The sequence below is a fragment of the Mastomys coucha genome, unplaced genomic scaffold (genome assembly GCF_008632895.1).
Source record: "Mastomys coucha isolate ucsf_1 unplaced genomic scaffold, UCSF_Mcou_1 pScaffold7, whole genome shotgun sequence".
NCBI lineage: Eukaryota > Metazoa > Chordata > Mammalia > Rodentia > Muridae > Mastomys > Mastomys coucha.
The window spans coordinates 104,969,595-104,990,121 of NW_022196913.1; the positions used below are offsets into that span (position 1 = coordinate 104,969,595).

Consider the following 20,527-nt stretch of genomic DNA (forward strand, 5'->3'; position numbering starts at 1 on the left):
CTCTACAGGACTCACTCAACCAAATGGGGGGTGGGGCAGGGAAGGTCGGCGGGGGAGGTGCCTCCAACGGTATATCTGTGTCAACCCTCGATCCCAGTTCAGGAAGACACCACCTAGTGGTTCAGTCTCCTCATGGAGCCCATGGGGTCCCCACCCTGTATCTGCACCAATCCTGCCACTCATCTGCAAGGAGGAAAAGAACCCAAGTGACATTTGACTATGAAAAAGTTGCCCACTAGGATCTTATGATTTGAGTCGGCAGCAGAGGAAAAGGATGCCTTCTGTGTTGGAGATGGACTGATTCTGAATGAGAACAGTGGGGCCAGGTGGGCGCCGCTGGCAACTGTTACCACGGACAACATTCCTTCTCATCAGCCTCAGTTTCCCCTTATGATGCTGAGCTGTGATGCTAGCTCCTCCAGCCTCTGGGAAGGTGCGGTACAATCTGACCAGAGGTGAGAAAGTCTTTTGCTAACACACCTAGCCTGGGAAGGGATGGTGGGAGGGGTTACATGGGAATCAGGCTTGAAGCTCAGTTCTGACTAGTGTTTAAATAGTCTCAGTCGTGACAAGGCTAGGTCTGTCCTGGCTGCAAGCAAATAAAGAGGAGAGCAAGAAGCAGAACATGGACTGGAGGAAGATGAACAAGGAAGCTGTGCAGATTCACACACCACCTGGATACATGCGCAGGTAGGCACATGCATGTACATATGTGTGTACACACACAGGCACATGTGTTCAACTTTCACGTGCATATGCATATGCATGTATGTATGTGTGGAGAGAGAGGGGGTATGGATATACACTTTGGTGTCATATTTTCTCTATCCCTACCCCTGCTCATGGCTCGAGCTCCCAGTGGCCCCAGGCTAGGGCAGCACAACCAAGATTCTGAACCCATAGCCAAACCAGGTCCATCTGGCAAATCTCTTAAGCCTGTGGACCTCAAGGTCATCCAATCCACAAAAGCTGCTTGATAGGGATCGAGTGAATCCACAACACTTACAAAGCACATGTTATGTAGAATATATTTATAAACTACCATTGGATGGCACACAGAGACTGGGAAAAAGTGAGTTCATGAGCCCCAAAGGCACATGCATCCCACCAGTGGAAGGTGACAGGGACTAAATAAAAAAGCCACAATTTCACTCACCTGAGAGATCTGAGGAAGGCCTCCACAGTCTGCCATCTAGGAAGGAGAGAGGCTGGTTAGGACCAAACACCCAGGCCATAGCTGTGGCAATCTGTGCTCTGTGGGACTGGCCCCAGCATCACCCACCTGGCGCTGAGCTGGATGGGTGCTGCTATTAACTGTAATCTCTTATCTTCTTCGGCAACTACTTCTCAAAGCTTACACAGAGCAACAGTCCCCACAGGCCACTCCATAGTAACCCCTAAGAGCATTCATACAAGACTCAACTGTGCCATTTTGGATGCCAGAGTGGCTTATGGAACTTTCAAGATCCCAACCTCCGGAGTATACCCAGTGAAGAGAGACCCTTGGGAAGGAGCCTAGGCCTGGGGCCCATCCCAGACACAGCTGCCACACACTGGTGGCTTTGGGTGTTCAAACAGCCCTGAGTGCATGCTGTGGGGGTTTTGTAGACCTCTGAGCGCAGGGCAGCAATCACACTGAATGTAGAAGACTCTGCTGGAGGCTGCTTCCTTGGCCTTGCAACCTCTCACTACCCAGAGGATCAGATACAAGGATATCCTTGCCTCATCCTAGGAAAAGGAGACTTTCGTCCTGTGCTCCCAGTCTCTCTTCCTCCAGCTACATGGGCAGTGTGTAGACTCCTGCAGTCTAGTCCCTGGGATGGACCACTTTGCAGCCTTAGGTGGACCCCAAGCTTGCTTCCTTCCTTACCTACCTCCTTCTCTTCACGTTTCCCTCCCTTTCTGTCTTTCAGAGATAAGGTCTCAATTTATGGTCTGGGCTAGCCTAGAACATGCTATGTAGCTGACATCCTCCTGCCTCTGACCCTTGAGTGCTGGCATTACAGGGATATGTACTATATCCAACTCCAAATGCTTATTCTTATGGCTTTAAAAAACAGTTCTGTGTTTTAATAAGCATAGCTCAGCTCCCCAAAACAAGTGAGGCTGTGAAACCATGATAGCTTCTCATTACCTTGAGCAGGGTAGTCTTCGTTGGGTCCAATTTGGAATTGCATTCCACCTAAACAAGGAGAAAGGCTAGGTAAGTGCTCAACTCACAGCCACGGTCATGAGTGCCCTGCACCCTGTCCTACCACCTGAAACACCAGTTGTTCCTTCAGCCATAAAGCAAGAAGGTGGGCTTTAGGTTGTTAAATGCATGTGGCCTTGGAACCTGGCACTACCATGACTGACTCTGTGACCTGGAGACAACTCAAGGCACATCCAGCTCCCTGAAGCACTGCAGAGGCAGAGCAACACAGTCATAACTCTGAGCAAGAGTTTCACGTCACGCATCTCCCCAGGTGTGGGAATGTCTAGCCATCCTCTCTGAGCCTCCCTAGCAGTGCAGGTGGGAATTAAAGGGTAGACTGAGGCAGAAAGTGCTGCCTGACCCAGCTGCCTTGTCCTTCGGCTAAGTAGAAAGGCCCACCTGATGCTGGGACTGGAAAAGAAGCCCTAACCATGAAGCCTAGTGTTAATTCTGCCATGTAGACGAGGTGCCTATGAAAAGCAGGAGGGCAGGAGAAGCAGACGGCCAGGCAGTGAGAACTGGTGGACACAGAGAGAAGCTAGTCTGAGCTCTGCCCTAAGGTGATGCCACATTGCAACAATGTCTTCGCATTGGGAGGGTCATACAGGTGAGCACCTGTGGCCTGCTGAACGGATACGTACCACAGCGTCTACGGCAGGAGAGTTGTCTCCAACCACCAGCAGAGCAGGGCACCTGAACAGGAAAAGAGAGAAGCAGAGTCAGCCCACGATCCCTCTCCAGGTTCTTAGACTTCAGACTTCAGACTACAGCGGGATCCTAAAAGGCTATTTAGGTGTCCTAGCACCCACTGCACCTCTATGCCTCTATGGTATAATCCTCTGCTTTGAATAAAATGGGCTAGCAGTTACTTAACCATTGGTATAAAATTTCAGTCCAATGACTTGGTGTCTTAACGATTTCATTCCAAAGCACCTCTGCCCAAGGAAGGAGAAAAAGGAATCTTCCAGGAATTAAGATGGAAAAAAAAAATGTCTGGCATAAATGACAAGGGCAGGTTTACGAGGATCCAACAGTGTGGCACACACAGAACCATAGAAAGACACCATCACTACCAGTGGGCTATGTTAGCTGTGACCTTGCCTACTAGACACTCAAGACTCCTTCATGTCAGGTCCTGCATCTTTCATCTATTGGCTTTGGGAAGCCATCGGTGTTGAATGTGTTCAACACCTTCGACCTCCTGATCCAAAGGCTCTAGCTATGATCACACACTCCCAGTCCTGATGCTGACTGCAGCTACTCAAGGGGGAAAGTTCAAGTCAGATCCCTGGGATAGAACATAGATAGTCATCTCTAGTATACTGTTCCACCCTAAGGTGGCGTTTCCCTGACCCAGCAGAAGCCCCCACCAGCAGCCCTGAGTAAAGCCAGGAAGACAATATAGGAGAAAGAAGCCACTTACTGCAGGGTGACGGTGTGGGTTCCAGGCATTGGCCGCTCAATCTCCAGGTCTCTCCGGCTGCAGATAATTCGCACATGGTTAGCATGAGCAAACCTACCCCAGCAGCCATTCCCACTACACCAACCCTGCAGGCCCCTCCATAGAAAAACATCCACAGGTCCATCTTCATGAGGCCACGCAGCTTTCAAGACCCCATGGCTACTTGGTGTCCATAGAAGCAGTTAAGAGTCGGCAGGTCTCATCTGTTTCTAGGAAAACCCTCCTCATTTTGCCCAAAATTTGATATCAGAATTAATATTATTTCTACAGGAAAACAGATCAGGTCCTCACTAGAGGTCCCTGCCTCCCTGTCCCCCTAACTAGAGCTCCTACCTATCATTGCAAAAGCTCAGGAATGGGTTCTTAGCACCCCTCCATTGCTAACTGAAGCCTTCCCTCAGCCACTCTGATGTCATCTCTAAAACTCAGACTGGCTCTTCTGTGTGCGCTGGAGCCTACACTGGTGTTCCACTTGGCTAGCAGATGTCTAGTGTAGATCTGGTCCCCTGCAAGTGAACCCTTGGCCTCCCTACCCTCCAGAGCTCTGAGACTAAAGCCAGCATGGCAGGATTTAAATCGCCACACCACACCACTTCCTAGCTGTGTGACTCGGGAAGCAGACTAAACCTTTCTGTGCTTTTGCTCCCTCATCAGGAAATGGCCTTGGTAACGGCCCCTTCCCGCTGGATGCTGTGCAGGGACTCCCGTGATTCCCACTGTCCAGTCAGGAGCTCATCTCCCTCTTCTTGGTACCCGTCTGCATCTTCAGACAGCAGTGACAAGGCCACGGCCCCCCCCTGCACTGAGACGCTGACGGGATTGTGGAGAGGGTGCCGGAGTCCATCAGAGATCCTAAGCTTACAAATCCTAAGATTACAAATGCAAACTCACTTCCAGCAGGTTGTCTTAGGCACTGCCCTAGGTCAGGTGTATGCAAGGCTCACTGCTGGCCCCTGTGTCGGGAGTGTGGCAGAGGTACTCCCACAAGCTTCCAATAGAAGATTCCAGAACTTTTGACTGGTGCTGATATCCTGTGTAGTCCCCTCCCCAGGAACAAGCACCTCTTCCTTTACCCTCAGCTGCCTCTCCTCCCAGCAGCCTCTAGGGTTCTGCATCCTCACAATGTTTCGCTCCTTTGCCCAGCTCTGCCCACAGAGGCTTTTATTCTGAGTCAGCCTTGGGCACATGCCTCAGCTCTGGCTGCTCAGCTGCATCCCACTCATCTGGCCCCACAGTCTGGGTAGGAGCTCAGATCCCAGGAGAGCTCACTCAGTGCAAAGGGCCAGGCAGCTCCTACACAGCCATTGTCCTCCCCAGGCCCCACTCTATTAACCTACAGCCGTTCAGTCCTGCTTCTTTGCTTCCACCCCAGGTTTGCTGCAGGAAGCTGATGGGAACCCTAGTGTGACCTGACAGCTTCTGCTCCTGTACAGGGGGGGCTCTCACCTGTTGTAGGCGCTGATGAATAGGTGTAGGTTGCTCGGGTTCATGTCATTGAGGATGTGCTGGCGGTATGTGTGCACTACCTCCACGTTGTTGTGTATCTCCTCCTGTGGCGACAGAGGGAAGAGTGGAGAAGGTTTGTCAGCACTCTCCATCCACACGGATGAGGAGGCTAATGCAGAGGTAGCTGAGTGAGCTAGGGACATGGCAAGTCTGCAGGGTCTGGTGTAGAGTGCTGAGTGATAGCGACCGGTACCAGAGAGACCCCTCAGGAGCCTCGGCTAAACTCAGGACTCCTGCTTTACAGTAGACCTAGAACAACCTGCTCCTGTCACTTAGGGGATCAGAAGGACCCTTTGTCAGTAAGGAGCCCTAGCCCTGACCTGACAAAGACACCCTCGGGGAAAGTGGTCTGAGGCATCTAATCAAATCAACAGCAGTACATTGGGGGCATCATCAAGCCTCAAGGGTCTTGGGGACAGTCTGGACTGTGTGATGATTAACCTCAGGTTGCTCTAAGCCATTTCAGTTACAAGCCGAGAGGTTACACCAAAGCAGGGTATTTTCTGCTGCCCTGAAACTCAGGAGGTTATCAGAGTGTTGTCACGCATTCATCAACTCAGCAGCAGAGAATGCTGCATCGAGTAAGCAGTGCTTCAGTGGGTCTGGGCAACCGAGGGGTTTTCCAGGCATTGAACTTGGACGTGAGCCAAAAAGTACATCCTCCCTCATGGCTGTTGCCTTGGAAGTGGCTAAAGAGGTGACACTAGACAAAGGCAGAAGCCAGGCCTGCCACCAGTATACTGCATGGGTGCCTGCTCTGTCTTCAGTTCACGTAAGAGATGGGCAAAAGAAGAGCCTTAGGAGACTGTATGTTGTAGTTAAACTTATATGTTCAAATGCCAGTCATACTTCTCCTGGTCTCCTGGAGACCTTACCCAAGCCATTCAACCTCTGGTCTGAATTTCTCCAGCTCAAACTGGAATGAATGCTATGTTTACCCCATGGTCACAGAGTTCCTGAACAGGCTCCCTAAGCTAATCCTCGGAAAGTCCTGGGAATACGTCTCACACAGACACGGAGCTGATCCCACAGACTCGTACACTGCAGACTTCACTCCTTACGACTCCAAACTGTTACACATGAAGGCTCAACACCGGTCAACAGGAAACCAATGGTATGTCCCTTCAGAGGAATATTACACAGTACTGAACCTATGACGATGTCCAAAAAACAGGAGTAGATTCTAAAATAATCATGCTAAGGGAGAGAAGCCATGGCAAAGAGGGGATTACAGGATTCACTTCACAGTCAGATCAAGCAGAGCAGAGGGTGCCTGGAAGGATTGAGAAGATGGTGGCTCACAGTGCAGAGAAATGGAGGGGAGGGGTGAAGGACATTCCCATTATCTCAGTTGCTGGGACGACTGGTGGATTTGTTCAAATATAAGACACACTGTGCTTCAACAAAAACAGTTTATCCTGAAACCCCACACCTGGTGAGGAACCATTGGCTGGAGAGGAGGAGGGGGATCAGTTTTCATTGAGGAATGTGCCCCAGGTAGGTTGTCCATGCTCTGGTGGATAGCCCTATATACTTGTTTAGACCAGCAGCACCAACAGGGTTTTGTAATTTAAAACACACACACACACACACACACACACACACACACACACACACATCAAGTCAGGAGGGAAGTCTGGGAAGAGCTGGAGGGGAAGAACTCAGGGTACATTTGTTCAGAAGACACTGTACACATGTATAAAATTCTCAAAGTGGGAAAGGCAAAAAAGAAAAAGAAAACAAAAGCATATGAATGGCCTGCTGGCTATGAGTCAATAGTTCACAATAATTCACAGGCTTCACCCTGGGTCACCCCTTAATTGTATCTTGTTTGTACCACATGCCCACGTGGCCCTGTGCTGAATGCCACAAGGTTAGTGGCTCAGTGAGGACACAGGACACAGATCTACACCACTCACCTTGCCAAAGAGGTGGGACACCACCATGTCAGGCAGTGCTTGGGTCCATCCTGAGATCTGTGGAGGGTGAACCAAGAAAAAAAAATCAGCAACTAGGACTCAGCAGCAGAGAGGAGAATCAGACAGCCTACGGCCCTGGAGGCAGAATGAGGACCACCTGCATCCCTGGGCCCTGGAGGCAGAATGAGGACCACCTGCATCCCTGGGCTCTGGAGGCAGAATGAGGACCACCTGCATCTCTGGGCTTCATCCAGGTCTCATATAACAGCCTGTGTAAAGCTTGACTCTGGGATGTATCTCAGAGGCCAATTTAATAGAGGCTTAGTCCTACTGGGAGATAACAGGGAACTTATAAGAGGTTGAGGACCACAGGAGGCCTTCAGATCCTGAGAGTCGTTTCTTTTATTTTTGCTCCCAGCCTATGGCTAGCCTACTACCATGGCATATTGTCTTGCCATAGGGCCAAGATCAGAGACCACATCCTCTGCACTGAGGGGCCCGAATAAGCCTTTCCTCAACAAAAGCTGGTTATCTCAGACATCTTGGATATCACAGATCTGCTGTGCAGCAGTTCAGCTCCTGTCTCCAGTGCCCTCCTGGACCTACAGCCCAAGGCAGGCCAGGCTGGGCTTTCCATCCAGTTCCTTCCCATCAGAGCTGACATGGAAGAGACATGCAGCAAGTGAGGTGGAGCCACAACCTAGCTAGGCCAAGCTTTCCCTGACTGCAATGTTCAAAGTCCTCATCACAAAGACCCCATCAACCCCACACATGGTGATCTCCCTATTCACAGACCAGGGTCCACTCAGCCCTGGCTACTCCGCTTATACCAACCCCTGACTTCTCCCCTCCAGCTAGTTTCCAGTCTATGAGTTCCGAAAGTCTCTAAATTCACTAATGACTCCCTGCACCCCCTCCAAAGAGACTGTATACAGCAAATCTGAAAGCATAGTAGCATGCAACTGGTTTTCAATAAATGTTCAGATCATGACATAAAACGCAAGTCACTAGGTGTACAGCAGGAGTTGTATAAATGCACATGGATGCTGTAAGTACTCTATAGATATAAGGCAGATAGCACAGGAAGCTCCACTTGGGTAGAGATGGGTAAGGGAGATGAACATTTGACCTGGGATCCTGGACTGACCCAATGGCCACTTGCAACTGTGGAGCACTGGAGATGGGGTAGGGGCTGAAGGCCCTAGATCTCAGGTTTCAGTCTATAACTGAAGGTATTAGGGACCAGGTCATCAGGTCTTAGTAAGGCTCCCATAGTAAGGATCCTGTAAATCTCGAGGCATCAAAGGCTCTGACACTTACTCTTGGCACACCATCCCCCCTAGATATGCAGGCTGTCTTTCAAGGCCAGAGGGACTGCACATGTTGAATTCATTAAAACCACTAAGGCCTATCTCTCAGCTGGAAGCCAGTGCCCCAGCCCTCCTTGTTTGGCTTAGAAGAGTGGACCAGCAGCCAAGTGGACCCAAACGGAATGTCCCTTCCTCAGCTGGAAAATAAAATAAAAGCCAGGCAGGATTCTTCGTTCCTGGCTGCCCTGCAGGGAGGGACAGGGCTCCCAAACTCTATCAAGGCTTTGGGAAGAAACACAGCATCTAGCAGACAGGAAGGTGTGGGCGCAGGCCATGCCCCTTTCCCCAACAGCTGCCTAAGAAAACTACTATCCCAGTGAGAGACTAGTCACACCAGCTCGTGTGGCTTTGATCGGAAGTTTCTCCCTATCCTCGGCAGACAATGGGGACTTTACAGAAAAAAAAGAAAGCAATCCTCACTTAAAAAAAAAAAAAAAATCAACAGGATCAACAGAGTCCCTTGGGAGAGCAGCCAGGGCCAAACCACTAAGACCTTTAGAGCAGCAAATGGTTGCCAGCCTCAACAGGGCTGAGAAAGGGTGTTCTTTTTGGACTTAGTAAGCAAAGTAGAAGAGTTTACCCTGAGTAGAGGCTGGGACCCCCACCAACCTGCCCGGCCAGCCTTACCTTGGAGGCAGCCCAGTCCATCCAGCCTTCAGCACAGGGGTTCACATTCATGAGCACAAGGCCCTCCACCATCTCAGGGTTGTTGAGCTGTAATCCAAGACACAACATGACATGTACTGAGGGCCAGCCACCATGGGACCCTAGAGCAGATGGCAATGCTTCCCTGCATAGGCAGTGTAGAACTGAGGTTCCTTATCATTCAAAACTTGATTAGGCCCTCAAGAGAGCAGGAAGAAGAAGCCAGAGCAAAAGAAATAACACACTTGCCTGCACCTTCACCTCACAGAGCCTCTGCTTCCCCCAGACACCCAGTGTGCAACAGCCAAGCCACAACTAAGTGAGAAGGGCACAGAAATGCCCTGTGGCTCTATTCCTGGAATTCCTATGTATTTAGGACCCCAAGACCATGCTAGGACCTAGCTAAGACTGATGCTCAGGCTGATTGTACTTTGACAGTATGCCTGAGCACCATCAAAGCACTTACTAAACATCAATCTACCTTGGTGAAGGGCACGAGCCTCTTTAAGATAAATGTTCAGACAAGAGGGATACCCACAGTGCTAGCAGGGGTCACTGTCACACTAGCCATGTCTGATTCCGCTTTAGACCCAATCAGGATCCCAGACGATCTGGGTCACAAAATTCAGAGATAAAACAGTACAGAATCAGAGGACTCTGAGTGGGAAGCCATCCACATTTCTGGTTCAGGGAACGGGACCAGTGACCGAAAGCCCCATCTAGTGTGGCATTTCAGCACCAAAAAGACCAAAGCATGCATGGGGTACATGTTACAAGTGCCCCTAGTGACTATTACTTGAGAAATGAAATTACTGCTCATTTCTTTTTCCCATTTAGGGTTTTTTGGTGGTGGTGGTAGTGGTGGTGATGGTGGGGGGGGGGGCGGTTGATGTTTTTCAAATTGGTGTGTGTGTGTGTGTGTGTGTGTGTGTGTTTTACATACTCAATTGTGCAAGTAAGTATACATTGCATGCCCAGAACATCCATGCAAAAGCCAGGACAAGGCAAAGGTATCTACCTCTGTTGCTCTCCACTGTGTTCCCTTGAGACAGGGTCTCTCATCAAATAGGCTAGGCTGGCTGGCCAGACACTTCTCCAGATGCCCCCGTCTCCACCTGACTGCCATGCTGAGGTCACAGGCACCTGCAGCCATGCCTGTCTTTTACATGGGTTATGGGGATTCCAACTCCAGTCCTCAACTCTCCATGCTTGCACGGCACCCTCTTTCCCACTCAGCTAGCTCCCTGGGCCCTAAATAATTTTTAATGTAACTTTACAAACTGCCAAAGAACTTACTGCGAAGCGGGTCAGGATGTAGGCGCCAGCTCCTGTCCCCATGCCAATGACACTCTTGAGCCTGGAAACCAAATGAAGATTCAGGTTGCCAAAAGGACATGTGATGGAGCCCCTGCCCACTTCTATATGCTTCCCTCACTTACGCCTAAGAGCTCTACCCCTTGAATGTCATTGCTGAGGATTCTGACAAGCTTGCCCATGCCATGAGAGGCAGGCTGCCCTGATGTGCCCTTCAGGTCCAGATCTGTAACCTGGAAGCCTCATCCCCTTTGCTCCTTTCCCCCTCTGACTGTGGCCAGCCCAAGCTCTGAGATGCCTAGCATTTACAGGAAGGCCCATTAAGAAGTTGCCTCACCCCACTTCCAAGCTTTATTCTGGATTCTGAAACTTGGAATGAGAAGAAACTGGGCCAGCACCATGGAGTTTAACCCTAGGAGAGGCTGAAGTGAGAGAGAAGGTGGGGGCTGCAAGGGCAGAATGTGCGACTAGAAAGAGAAGCCAAGTTCCCAGGGAACACTATTCCAGAATGTGCCATAGAATCAGGAGGCAAGGACAGAATGTGCATTAGGGCCACTCAAGAAGCAAGGGCACAGTCACAGGACACAGAGCAGGATGCTGAGCTGGGGAAACAGAGAGTACAAGTTGTGGCAAGTTCCTTTCCAGACCTGTCTGAGAACTCTAACCTGCACTTTAATAGTCATGCCAAGGAAGAGAAGAAGGCCAGTATCTGCCCTTCCCTGACAACCTTGGGAGAGAAGGTCCCTTGCTCTTACCCAAACTGGTGAAGGACTCCAGGAAGCATTTCAGCCAACTGATCCATTGAGGGGTACATGTACCTGTGGGGCATATGGGGAGGCCGATCTTGAGACCCCAGACACTGGCAGAAACAAACCGCCCATACCAGGCTATTCTGAAGGCTCAGGTACCAGCTGGCTCTACCACACACAGACATTACAACCCCACCCCTCAGCATCTACTGTGTAAGCACACCTCGCCCTAACACTGTAACTTCCTCTGAACTGGGAAGGGACAGTGACAGGCTGGGAGGACATAGAAGCAAGGGGATCTACTTTGTTCAATTGTTCAGGAAGGGTTTCCTTGAGGAAGTGATGCTGAATTGGAGCCCGATGGGGAAATGGATCCTAGACCCTGAAAGAGCTGCAAGGAGCCTGGATGGCAAGACTTTTCTTAACTGGAGACACCTTGCAGAGAAAGGAGGGGCAAAGACATGAGACTCCTTTGGGGGTGGTCACACCTCAGCCTCAAGCCAAAGCCTCCCAGGTACAATAATGGAAAAGCCACCTAAATATGAAGGCTTCGGTTTCCTATTAGCTTCCTGGAGCTGAGTATACAAAACTTTAAAAAAAAAAAAAAAAAAAAAAAAAAAGTGGCTGATTCCTAAGCAGGAAGATCCAAAGAGGAGGAGGCAGCCATTGATCCCCAATCCTGCTTTGATAGCCCAGGACAAGGGGTGTCACCCATGCCCTACCCCAGAGGGCAGGGAGAAGCCACATCCTGTCCCAACAGTGTTCTACTTTAGGCATACTGAAGTCACCAGGTAAACTTGGGGGCACATCCCTCCCATCTTAATCTACAAACACATTTCACATATTTCTCTGGGTGAGGGCAAGGTTTAGGAACCTGGTGAGTAAGAGGCTCTGTGTGACCCTCCCCATATCTCTCAGACTAAGGGGAGTCTCAAGGTGACTTAGTGGAGAAAGCCCTGGTTTTGCCAGCTGGTTAACGGTTAACTGTACTCCGATGTTGAACAAGCTCTTTACACCAGGGCCTGTCCCTGAGGAGGCAGATGTCCTTTCACTTCTTTGATGATAAAAGTTAATAATTAAGAAATAAGATCAGTAATAAAAAGTATATCTGTCTATAAATGGTCGTGGGGACCATTGAAAGGTTGTAAACCCAGGGAAAGGGCTGTCCCTGAATGTTCCATCCAGCATCAAGTGTTGGAGAGACCTCCTACATGAGATATTTTAAGAGTCAGCGAGCCCAACCCCCACAGCTTCACAGACTATGTGAGATGCACAGTATAAATGTGTGCACATGCATACTCTCTCTCTCTTCTCTCTCTCTCCACACACACACACACACACACACACACACACACACACACAAATAGAAAAAAAACTAGTTTAAAAGTAAATGTTGGGGGCTGGCGAGATGGCTCAGCCAGTAAGGGCACTGACTGCTCTTCCGAGCCTTCTTGAGTTCAGATCCCATCCCAGCAACCACATGGTGGCTCACAACCATCCGTAATAAGATCTGACGCCCTCTTCTGGTGCGTCTGAAGACAGCTACAGTGAATTACACTGGATCGAGCAGGGCCAGCAGAGGTCCTGAATTCAATTCCCGGCAGCCACACACATGATGGCTCACGACCATCTGTACAGCTACAGTATACTCATACACATAAAAGTAAATGTTATGTTACACTCACATGTAGCCATAAAAATGGTTGAAATAAAATATATTGTCTTGGCTTTTCTTCCTTTCTTTCTTCTTTCTTTCTTTCTTTTCTTTTCTTTTTAAAACATTTTAAGATGATTTTGCTATGACTTGAAGCTAACCTCAAACTAGTGGTCCTTCTGCTTTCAGCTTCCCGAGTACTGGGGTCTAGCATGCATCACTGTGCCCAGATTAGAGACTGTAAATCTAGTCTTTTACCATGGGTAATTTTGTTTTACCCAGATTTGCATACACTCCTCTACATGCATCCCATCTGCTTGTGGGATGAAGATCTCTGCTCTTACCCCACTGGGAAGGAAGGGGCACCATCCTGTTGGCCAGGGGCATCCACATGGCAGACAGCAAAATGTTGTGTGATCTCCTGCATGTCCTCAGAGTTGAAAAGGGGGTTGTAGCAAGTCTTGTCTGCGGGACACACCAAGGGGCAAACGAGAAAGACATCAAGTGTACACTCATTTTTTTTCCTTCACTGAGCAGCAGCAGAGGGGTTCCCAAGAAAGTGTGCATCTCTGTGAGTTCAAAGCCAGCCTGGTCTACACCCAGGGAGTTCTAGACAAGTTCCACTGTATAATGAGACCCTATCTCAAAAAGAAATAGTATAAGCTGCACCCCTTCCTGTCAGACCTCCCTCTGGCTATAGTGGAGGGAAGAGTCATAGAGCTAAGGTCTGGTGCAGTGTAGAACTGGTCCCTAAGCTCCTCGAGTCCTCAATTTGCAGCCAGTGCCAGAAGGGACTGAGGGTCTGGTTCTGCCTCTTCTCTGGCAAGGTTGGTATGGGGATAGTACAAGATGTATCCACTCCTGAACTCTTCTGGGTCTCTCAGGCTATAGGATCTGGGACATCTTTCAAAGGTGCACATAATTTTCAAACAAAAAGCACATCAGGCAAAGCAAAAAGCAAGAAGTATCTACCTGTGCCTCCTAGGATGCGTCTCCCATTTGTTAAGGGGCTGAGGCAAAGACAGCTGGCTACATAGTTGAGGCTATCCTTGAACTCCTGATCTTCTTAACCACTACCCACGACTGCTGAGATTAGAGAGGAATTGACTTTTGTTTGTTTGTTTGTTTGTTTGTTTGTTTTTGTTTTCTGTAGCTCAGGCTGACCCATAACTTACTATGTATGTAGACTAGGTTGGTCTCCAACTCACAGTAATCCCCTGGCTTTGGCTTCCCAAGTGCTGGGAGGACAAGCATAAGCCATCAAGCCTGGCTTACTTTGCTGTCAACTTAAAAGTCCACTGCGTGAACATTTCACTACAACACTGTGTTTAATATAGGCAAGGGCAAAGACCCCAAACACCCATCCTCCAGTGTGGTGGTTTGAATAAGAATGCCCCCTCCCATATGGTCACGTATTTGAAGACTTAGTCGCCAAGCAGTGGTGCTATTTGAAAAGATTAGAAAGGTTAGGTATAGCTTTGTTGGAAGAATTATGTCATTGAGGTTTCAAAAGCCCATGCCAGGCCCAGGTTCTCTTTCTCTGCTTGCAGATCAGGATGTAGTTCTCAGGTACTTCTCCAGCACCTGCCTGCCTCCATGCTTTCTGCCATGACCATGGACTAAACCTCTAAAACTGGAAGCATGCCTCCCCCTATTAAATGCTTCCTTTGGTAAGAACTGCCTTGGTCATGGTGTCTCTTCCCAGCAGTAGAACAGTGACTAAGACAGAAATTGGTACTAGAAGTGAGCTATTGCTGTGACAGGTCTGATCACACTGTGTGTTGGAGAAAAAAAATGGAAGACCAGTGTGGTTTCCATTCAGTAGGATCTTATTTACCAACAAAAAAAATATTGGCAAAGGCTATAACACATATTAAACTTGAAAACATGGGCAAAGCCAGTCATGAGCCAATCATGAGGGACCACACACTGGAGAACTGTACTTGTATGAGGTTCTAGAGACATATAGGAGACAAGGTGTCCTCAGGAGGGCTGGGGAGTGTGGAAGATCAGGGCAGTGGAGAAAGGGAACAAGGCTTCTTTTTAGAATGACTACAGTATCAAAGGCCACTGCACATACTAGTTTGTTTTTTTTTATTAGGTATTTTCTTTATTTACATGTCATATGATAACTCCTTAATTTTTAGGTTAGGCAGCAGAGGGGCTTGCTTCCTGTCCCCAGAGCATCCAGTACTAACAGCAGAGTTTGTTTCAGGTTTTCCCAGGCTGAAACTGGAAACAAGAAGCCCCAAAAGCAGAAAGAGCAGCTAACTCCCTCCAGCCCTCCCCAAGTATTCCAGCTCCCCAAACTCACGGTTCATGCCGATGTCGTGATACGTGAGGATGACAGGACGGTTACCCTTGGGGGTCCCACACAGGGTGACATGCAGGGAGCCATGTAGGGTCTCAATGTCCTGCTCCTGAGGAGAGACCACAGACAGAGGCCCATCACATGGGATTCACAGTGTCAGTGTGGCTGACTCACAGGCTATGGACAGTTGCCATGCTCCCAACTGGACTCTGAGGATACCTCAAGTACACACTTCCTTTGGTCCCCAGAGCTCTGCGCTGGTAACAGCAGATGTCTGAGACCAGAAGAGAATGAGAAGGGAAGAGAATGGAAGGGGAGCGAAGGGAAATGTGAAGTGGGGGGTGGGGGGAGAGAAGGGGAGGGAGTAAAGGAGAAGAGGAAGGGAGAGGGGAAGAAGGAAAGAGGGCAGGGAGAGGAAGAACAGAGAGGAGGGGAAGGGGAACAGGAAAGAGTAAGGAGAGCAAAGCTGTGTCAGGAGGTAGAAGCCAGGACCCTGACAGGTTATACACTATAGTCCAGGAACAGTGGCCCCAGTTGCACTCCCTACAAAGTACTCCCTGTCTGATTCTGGCTTGAGCTTCCTTGATTGCTTGTTCCTGTGTCTCACTTATCACATGGTTAATAGGCATTTGCTTAGTTGAGGCTTCCTAGAAGTCACTCCTCATTTCAAAGAACAACCTCAGGCTCCTGGGGGAACACACCATGCAGTGGCTTGAATAAAAATGGCCCCCATAGGCAGAGGAGGGAGCTCTGATAGGACTAGAATTAGGAGGTGTGGCCTTGTTGAAAGAAGTCTGTCACTGGGAGTGGGCTTTGAGGCTTTCAGAAGCCCACACCTTGGCCCAGGGTTCGTCTTTCCGTCTCCACTCCCACCTCAGCCATGGATCGAGATAGAGATCTCAGCTACTGCTCCACCACCATTCACGCTGCCATGCTCCTTGCCAGAATATAGCTGAAATTGTGAGCAAGTTGCAATTACATGCTTTTTTTCTAAATAGTTACCTTGGTGATGGTGCCTCTTCACAACAATAGAACAGCGACTAAGACACACATGCATACACAAACACCAGCTCCCTTGACCCACTCTGTTTCACATACTGAGGCCAATCCCACATTGCACCTCTCAAATGCCAGGCACTATATTAGATGCTACCAACCAGAGCTAACCCGACTCACTGTGGAAGTGGGCTGGGCTTGACCTAGCAAAGTTTAACTAGCAGCCATCATATTACCGATAGGCAAATATTTGCCTGCATTAAAGCATCATCCCTGGGATGATAAGGGCAGAAAGGAAGCATTAGTCTCAGCATGGCATCTACCTCCTAGAGTCCCACTTTCAGTGTAGTGGGCCAACAACTTCTGGACTGAGCAGAGAACCTGCAATGGTCCCTTTAACTTCCTTCTCTCTCCTGCTCTAGTCTGAAGCCAGATCTCAGGAATCCACAGTACACCCCCCTCCCATCCACACTTGACAGAGCAAGGAACATGTCTCTTTCTTCTACCCTCAAAAAGACAGGATCCTCCTCAGTTCTGAGTCCTCAGCTCCCTGGTGGCTGACTTTTCCTGCCCAATATCACATGAGCCTCTCAGGAGATGGTTGTGTACCTCTATGACCCTCTGTGACCCCGCCTTTGGCCCCTGGTGCCTGTCCTCTTTGCTGTCACTCTTTGGACACAAGACTCTCATGTCCCAGGAGCGATTTCCTCATTTGAAAGCAACAGCTTCCTCCTCTGATGCGGTTGGCTCTTGGCTACCCTCCTGAGGTCTGCTGGGGACACTGAGGCCTTCCTTGTAAGCTGGGCCATTTCTCTCCAGATCTTTCATCTCTTGAAAAAGCCCTAAAGGGCTGTGTGACACCTCCAGCTACAACTGGTGGTCAGAGTCATGCAGGTGACAACAGAGGCACAGAAAATTTCAGGTGCCTAAAAATCCTCCCAGAATCTAGCACCCATATGTCTCATGAGGTAAGAGAAAAAAAACAAGGGTGGCACCCACAGTCTAACATGAGAGAAGAATATATAGGGAAGGCCACCCACTCAGGAGCTGTGTTCTGGAAAAGTCACCCTGACCTGTCACAGGAGCAGCCTCCTTCCTACAAGACTTGAGGTGGTCAGAATAAGGCTATAAAGCTCATGAGGGCAGGGATTCCCCAATTGGGGCACTATTGCAGCATAAACAGACATTCGTGCACATACAACCATGCACATGGGTGTACTTGCACACCAGTCCTCATGTGTGTAACAAAAATAGACGTTCACAGTAGTCGAGCAGGTAGGAACTAGTACAGCGATGCACATGGATGTACAAGCACAGTGGAAACATGGATGTACAAATAACGTGGTACACACAGATCTCCTGGAATAGCAGTGCTCATAGATATACTGGTAAAGCAGCACACATAAATATAGTATCACAACACTGCACATGGACATGGATATACTAGCCTTAAGTAGATCCGTGCACACTGATGTCCTAGTCAACAGTACACACGGATGTCTGTATGTGCACAGAAGTACACATGAATGTACTAGGATAGCACACACAGATAAAAGAATGAACATGGATTCGCTAGTACAAAACACAAGGAATGAACCCTCCTTCCAGGGTCCCACCTCCGAAGCATAGTCTCTGAATGCTATATTTTCTTTTTTGCTGTATGCATCTACTGGGAATGCAACCCAGAGCCTCACATCTACTAACTGGACAAGTGCTCTACCACTGAGCTACATGCCTAGTCCCCAGTGTGGCATCTCACCAAGACCTCACCCTCGGTGGTTGTGGCTGTGCATATCCACAAGCCCAGCACTGAGGAAGGTAAGGCAGCAAGATGGAGAGTTTGAGGACAGTCTGAGCTACATACTGTCTCAAACACACATGAGCACATAAACTCAAGAGTTGGCCCTGTTCCCACCATGACAGAGAGATGCAGGGCGTCCTAACCTTAAAGATTTCTGAAACAAGCAAGTCCAGAGCCCTACCCGCTCTCTGGAATATGGACTTGAACCTGTGGCAATGTCCGTAAGGTAGTAATGATACAGCAAGCACAGGCCCATTGGCATGGGTGCAGGCAGGCACAGGCAGACACCAGAAGACACAGTCAAACAGAGGTAGGCACTGGCAAGCACAGGCACGGACACCCAGCTTCTTGAACCCCCAGTACAGGGGGTCTCCTGAGCCATATGCCTTAGTGGTCCCCAAAATAAGTCCCCTGGAACACAAAGCCCAGCCCTGTCTCCCTTCCCCACCCTTCAGGCTTGGCACCTCTTTCCTGCACAGAGCAAGCACTGGAAAAATCCATAAGACAGGAGCAGCAAGCCCAGCCCCGTGGGACGCGGGTCATCTGCTGTCCCTGAAGCCACCACAGGAACAATGGTCCATTGTGGGGCCACATTCTTTATTGTCTTGGGGCTAACCCACATGGCTCTATCTAAAAATAGGCCAGGCCAGCTTCCCCATGGATACTACCCTTCAAATCCTTGTCCCGCTCCATAAGTCTTCTGGGTCTCATCTCTAAAAAGAGAGAGCATATCCCCAACCTAGGAGCCTTATCAGCAGTGGTGGCAAGAAGAGTGAAAACACAACCAGAGGGAGGAAACCCTCAGCACTCTCTACCACTCAGACCAGCTTTTGGGGACGGAAGGGAGATATACAACTAACTGACTTTTCTGCTGTGACAAAATCTCTGACAAAAGCAGCTTAGGGAGGGAAGGGTTTATTTCAGTTTACAATTCCACATCACAGTCCAAGTCAAGGTAGAAACTTGAAGGCAGGCCTTTTTGCTATTCCACACAAGGATATCCTCAACTAAGAAACTTAGCTCACAGCCAAAGTATGGTGGGAAACACAGAGGATGCTGCTTGTCTGCTGGCAGGCAGGTTTGCACTTAGCTAGCTTTCTTATACAGTCCATGAACCTGCCTAGGGAATGGTGCCGCCCACTATGCACCAGACTCTCCTACATCAATTAATAATCAAGACAAATCCCCTCAAAGACATGCTCATAGGGCAATATGACCCAGGCAATGACATGCTCTACCCAGATCATTCTGAGTTGTGCCAAGTTGACAGTTAATGCCAACTAGAACAGGAGCAAAGGCAAGCTTGCCTCTCCTCGGGCTGCTACCACAGCTAAGACCCAGAAGTGCTTTTCACACAGCTACCTCTCTGGGTGATGGTTGTTATGGCAACTGCTAGAGAGGTCATTACTCTGGAGACAGAATAGCTTAAGTCCCTGGCTGGATAATCTAGGGCTCTAGAGAACAGCTGCTACACCCACCATAATCTCTCCCTTCTCTGAAGGCCTTGGGCAGATGCTAGAGGATATTACACTCCAAGATGCTAGGGCAGCTAGTGGTACGGACCACCCCTTTCCCAGGCCAGCAAGTCATACCACAGGAGATACTGGAAGATGAGACTGCAATGTCCTAAGGGGCCACCACCCTTCGTGTCATCATCCCACCAAAACAGAGAAGAGAAGCTAGAGGGGTCACAGCCCATTGTTGTGGCTTGGTGTCAGCCCTGGTCATAAAAGGCATCTAGGACTCTGTTCTCCAAGGAGTCTCCAAGGGAGTCAGATGGGGGAATAATGTTCCTCAGACAGTGAAAAGAAAAAGGAGTGACCAATCTACCCAAAATCCAGTGGAGAAGCACAGTGGTCTGTCTGTGCAGAGGGTCAAGGTACATGGATGGAAAGCTGGCTGTGGCCTTCATGGTAGTGATACACCCTGCCCTCTACATGTTTCACAGATTAGAACTAAGCCTTGGGAAAGAAAAGCATACAACTTTTTCTGTTGCCACATGAAGGTCTGGGTGAGCCTGATAGACCCTGGCCTGGGGCAGACACATCTGCCCAACTCCAGGCTTCAGTCTGGATGGCTTTCCTTTACTGTTCCAGGGGATGTTGCTAGGAAACCCCAGAGCAGGCAGCTGGCATGTCACATGCCCCAGATGTGCATCCATGCCATCTGCCAATGGAGTTTCTGAATCTCAGGAGCTTGCTGGGAAGTAGGACCAGGGAAGGGAAATGAGGGATTAAGAACTCGTAACTTTCTGGGAGAGTTCTGCCCACTCTACAATGAACTAATTGGGGAAGGAAAACAGAAAGAAAAGGTGTAGGGACAGAACTTAGTCCAAGATGGCTGCTTGTTTGCATTTCCCATGAGCAGACAGGCTTGCAACAGAAGGGCAAAGACACAGCCCCAAGCCTAGCTTGCTCCAGGTACAAGAAGTAGGAGCCAAGCTCGGGAGTTAGACACCCTGTCTGGCTCTCTACCCTCTAGGAGACCCTGAAGGGGACATCTGTTCATTTTCCAGAGTCCTTTGTACACTAACATACTTTGTAACATATTCCCGTGGAAACCAAGTCAGGTGAAGCCATTTAAACAAGCAGAGCCTAGGGAGAAGG

The 20,527-nt window shown here is 49.3% G+C and overlaps 1 protein-coding gene across 1 annotated transcript in view; it reads right to left on the bottom strand.

Annotated features, from left to right (window-relative positions):
• Positions 1-20,527, bottom strand: part of Ndrg1 (N-myc downstream regulated 1) — a 42,374-nt gene that overhangs the window by 6,098 nt on the left and 15,749 nt on the right. Inside the window, exons 4-14 of the mRNA XM_031358513.1 lie at positions 15,128-15,233; positions 13,158-13,278; positions 11,166-11,228; positions 10,393-10,453; positions 9,079-9,165; positions 7,082-7,138; positions 5,103-5,206; positions 3,618-3,674; positions 2,836-2,887; positions 2,135-2,182; positions 1,157-1,192 (exon numbers count right to left, since the gene is read on the bottom strand). Of these exons, the coding sequence (XP_031214373.1) occupies positions 1,157-1,192; positions 2,135-2,182; positions 2,836-2,887; positions 3,618-3,674; positions 5,103-5,206; positions 7,082-7,138; positions 9,079-9,165; positions 10,393-10,453; positions 11,166-11,228; positions 13,158-13,278; positions 15,128-15,233 (792 nt within the window). The remainder of the gene's footprint in view (positions 1-1,156; positions 1,193-2,134; positions 2,183-2,835; positions 2,888-3,617; positions 3,675-5,102; positions 5,207-7,081; positions 7,139-9,078; positions 9,166-10,392; positions 10,454-11,165; positions 11,229-13,157; positions 13,279-15,127; positions 15,234-20,527) is intronic.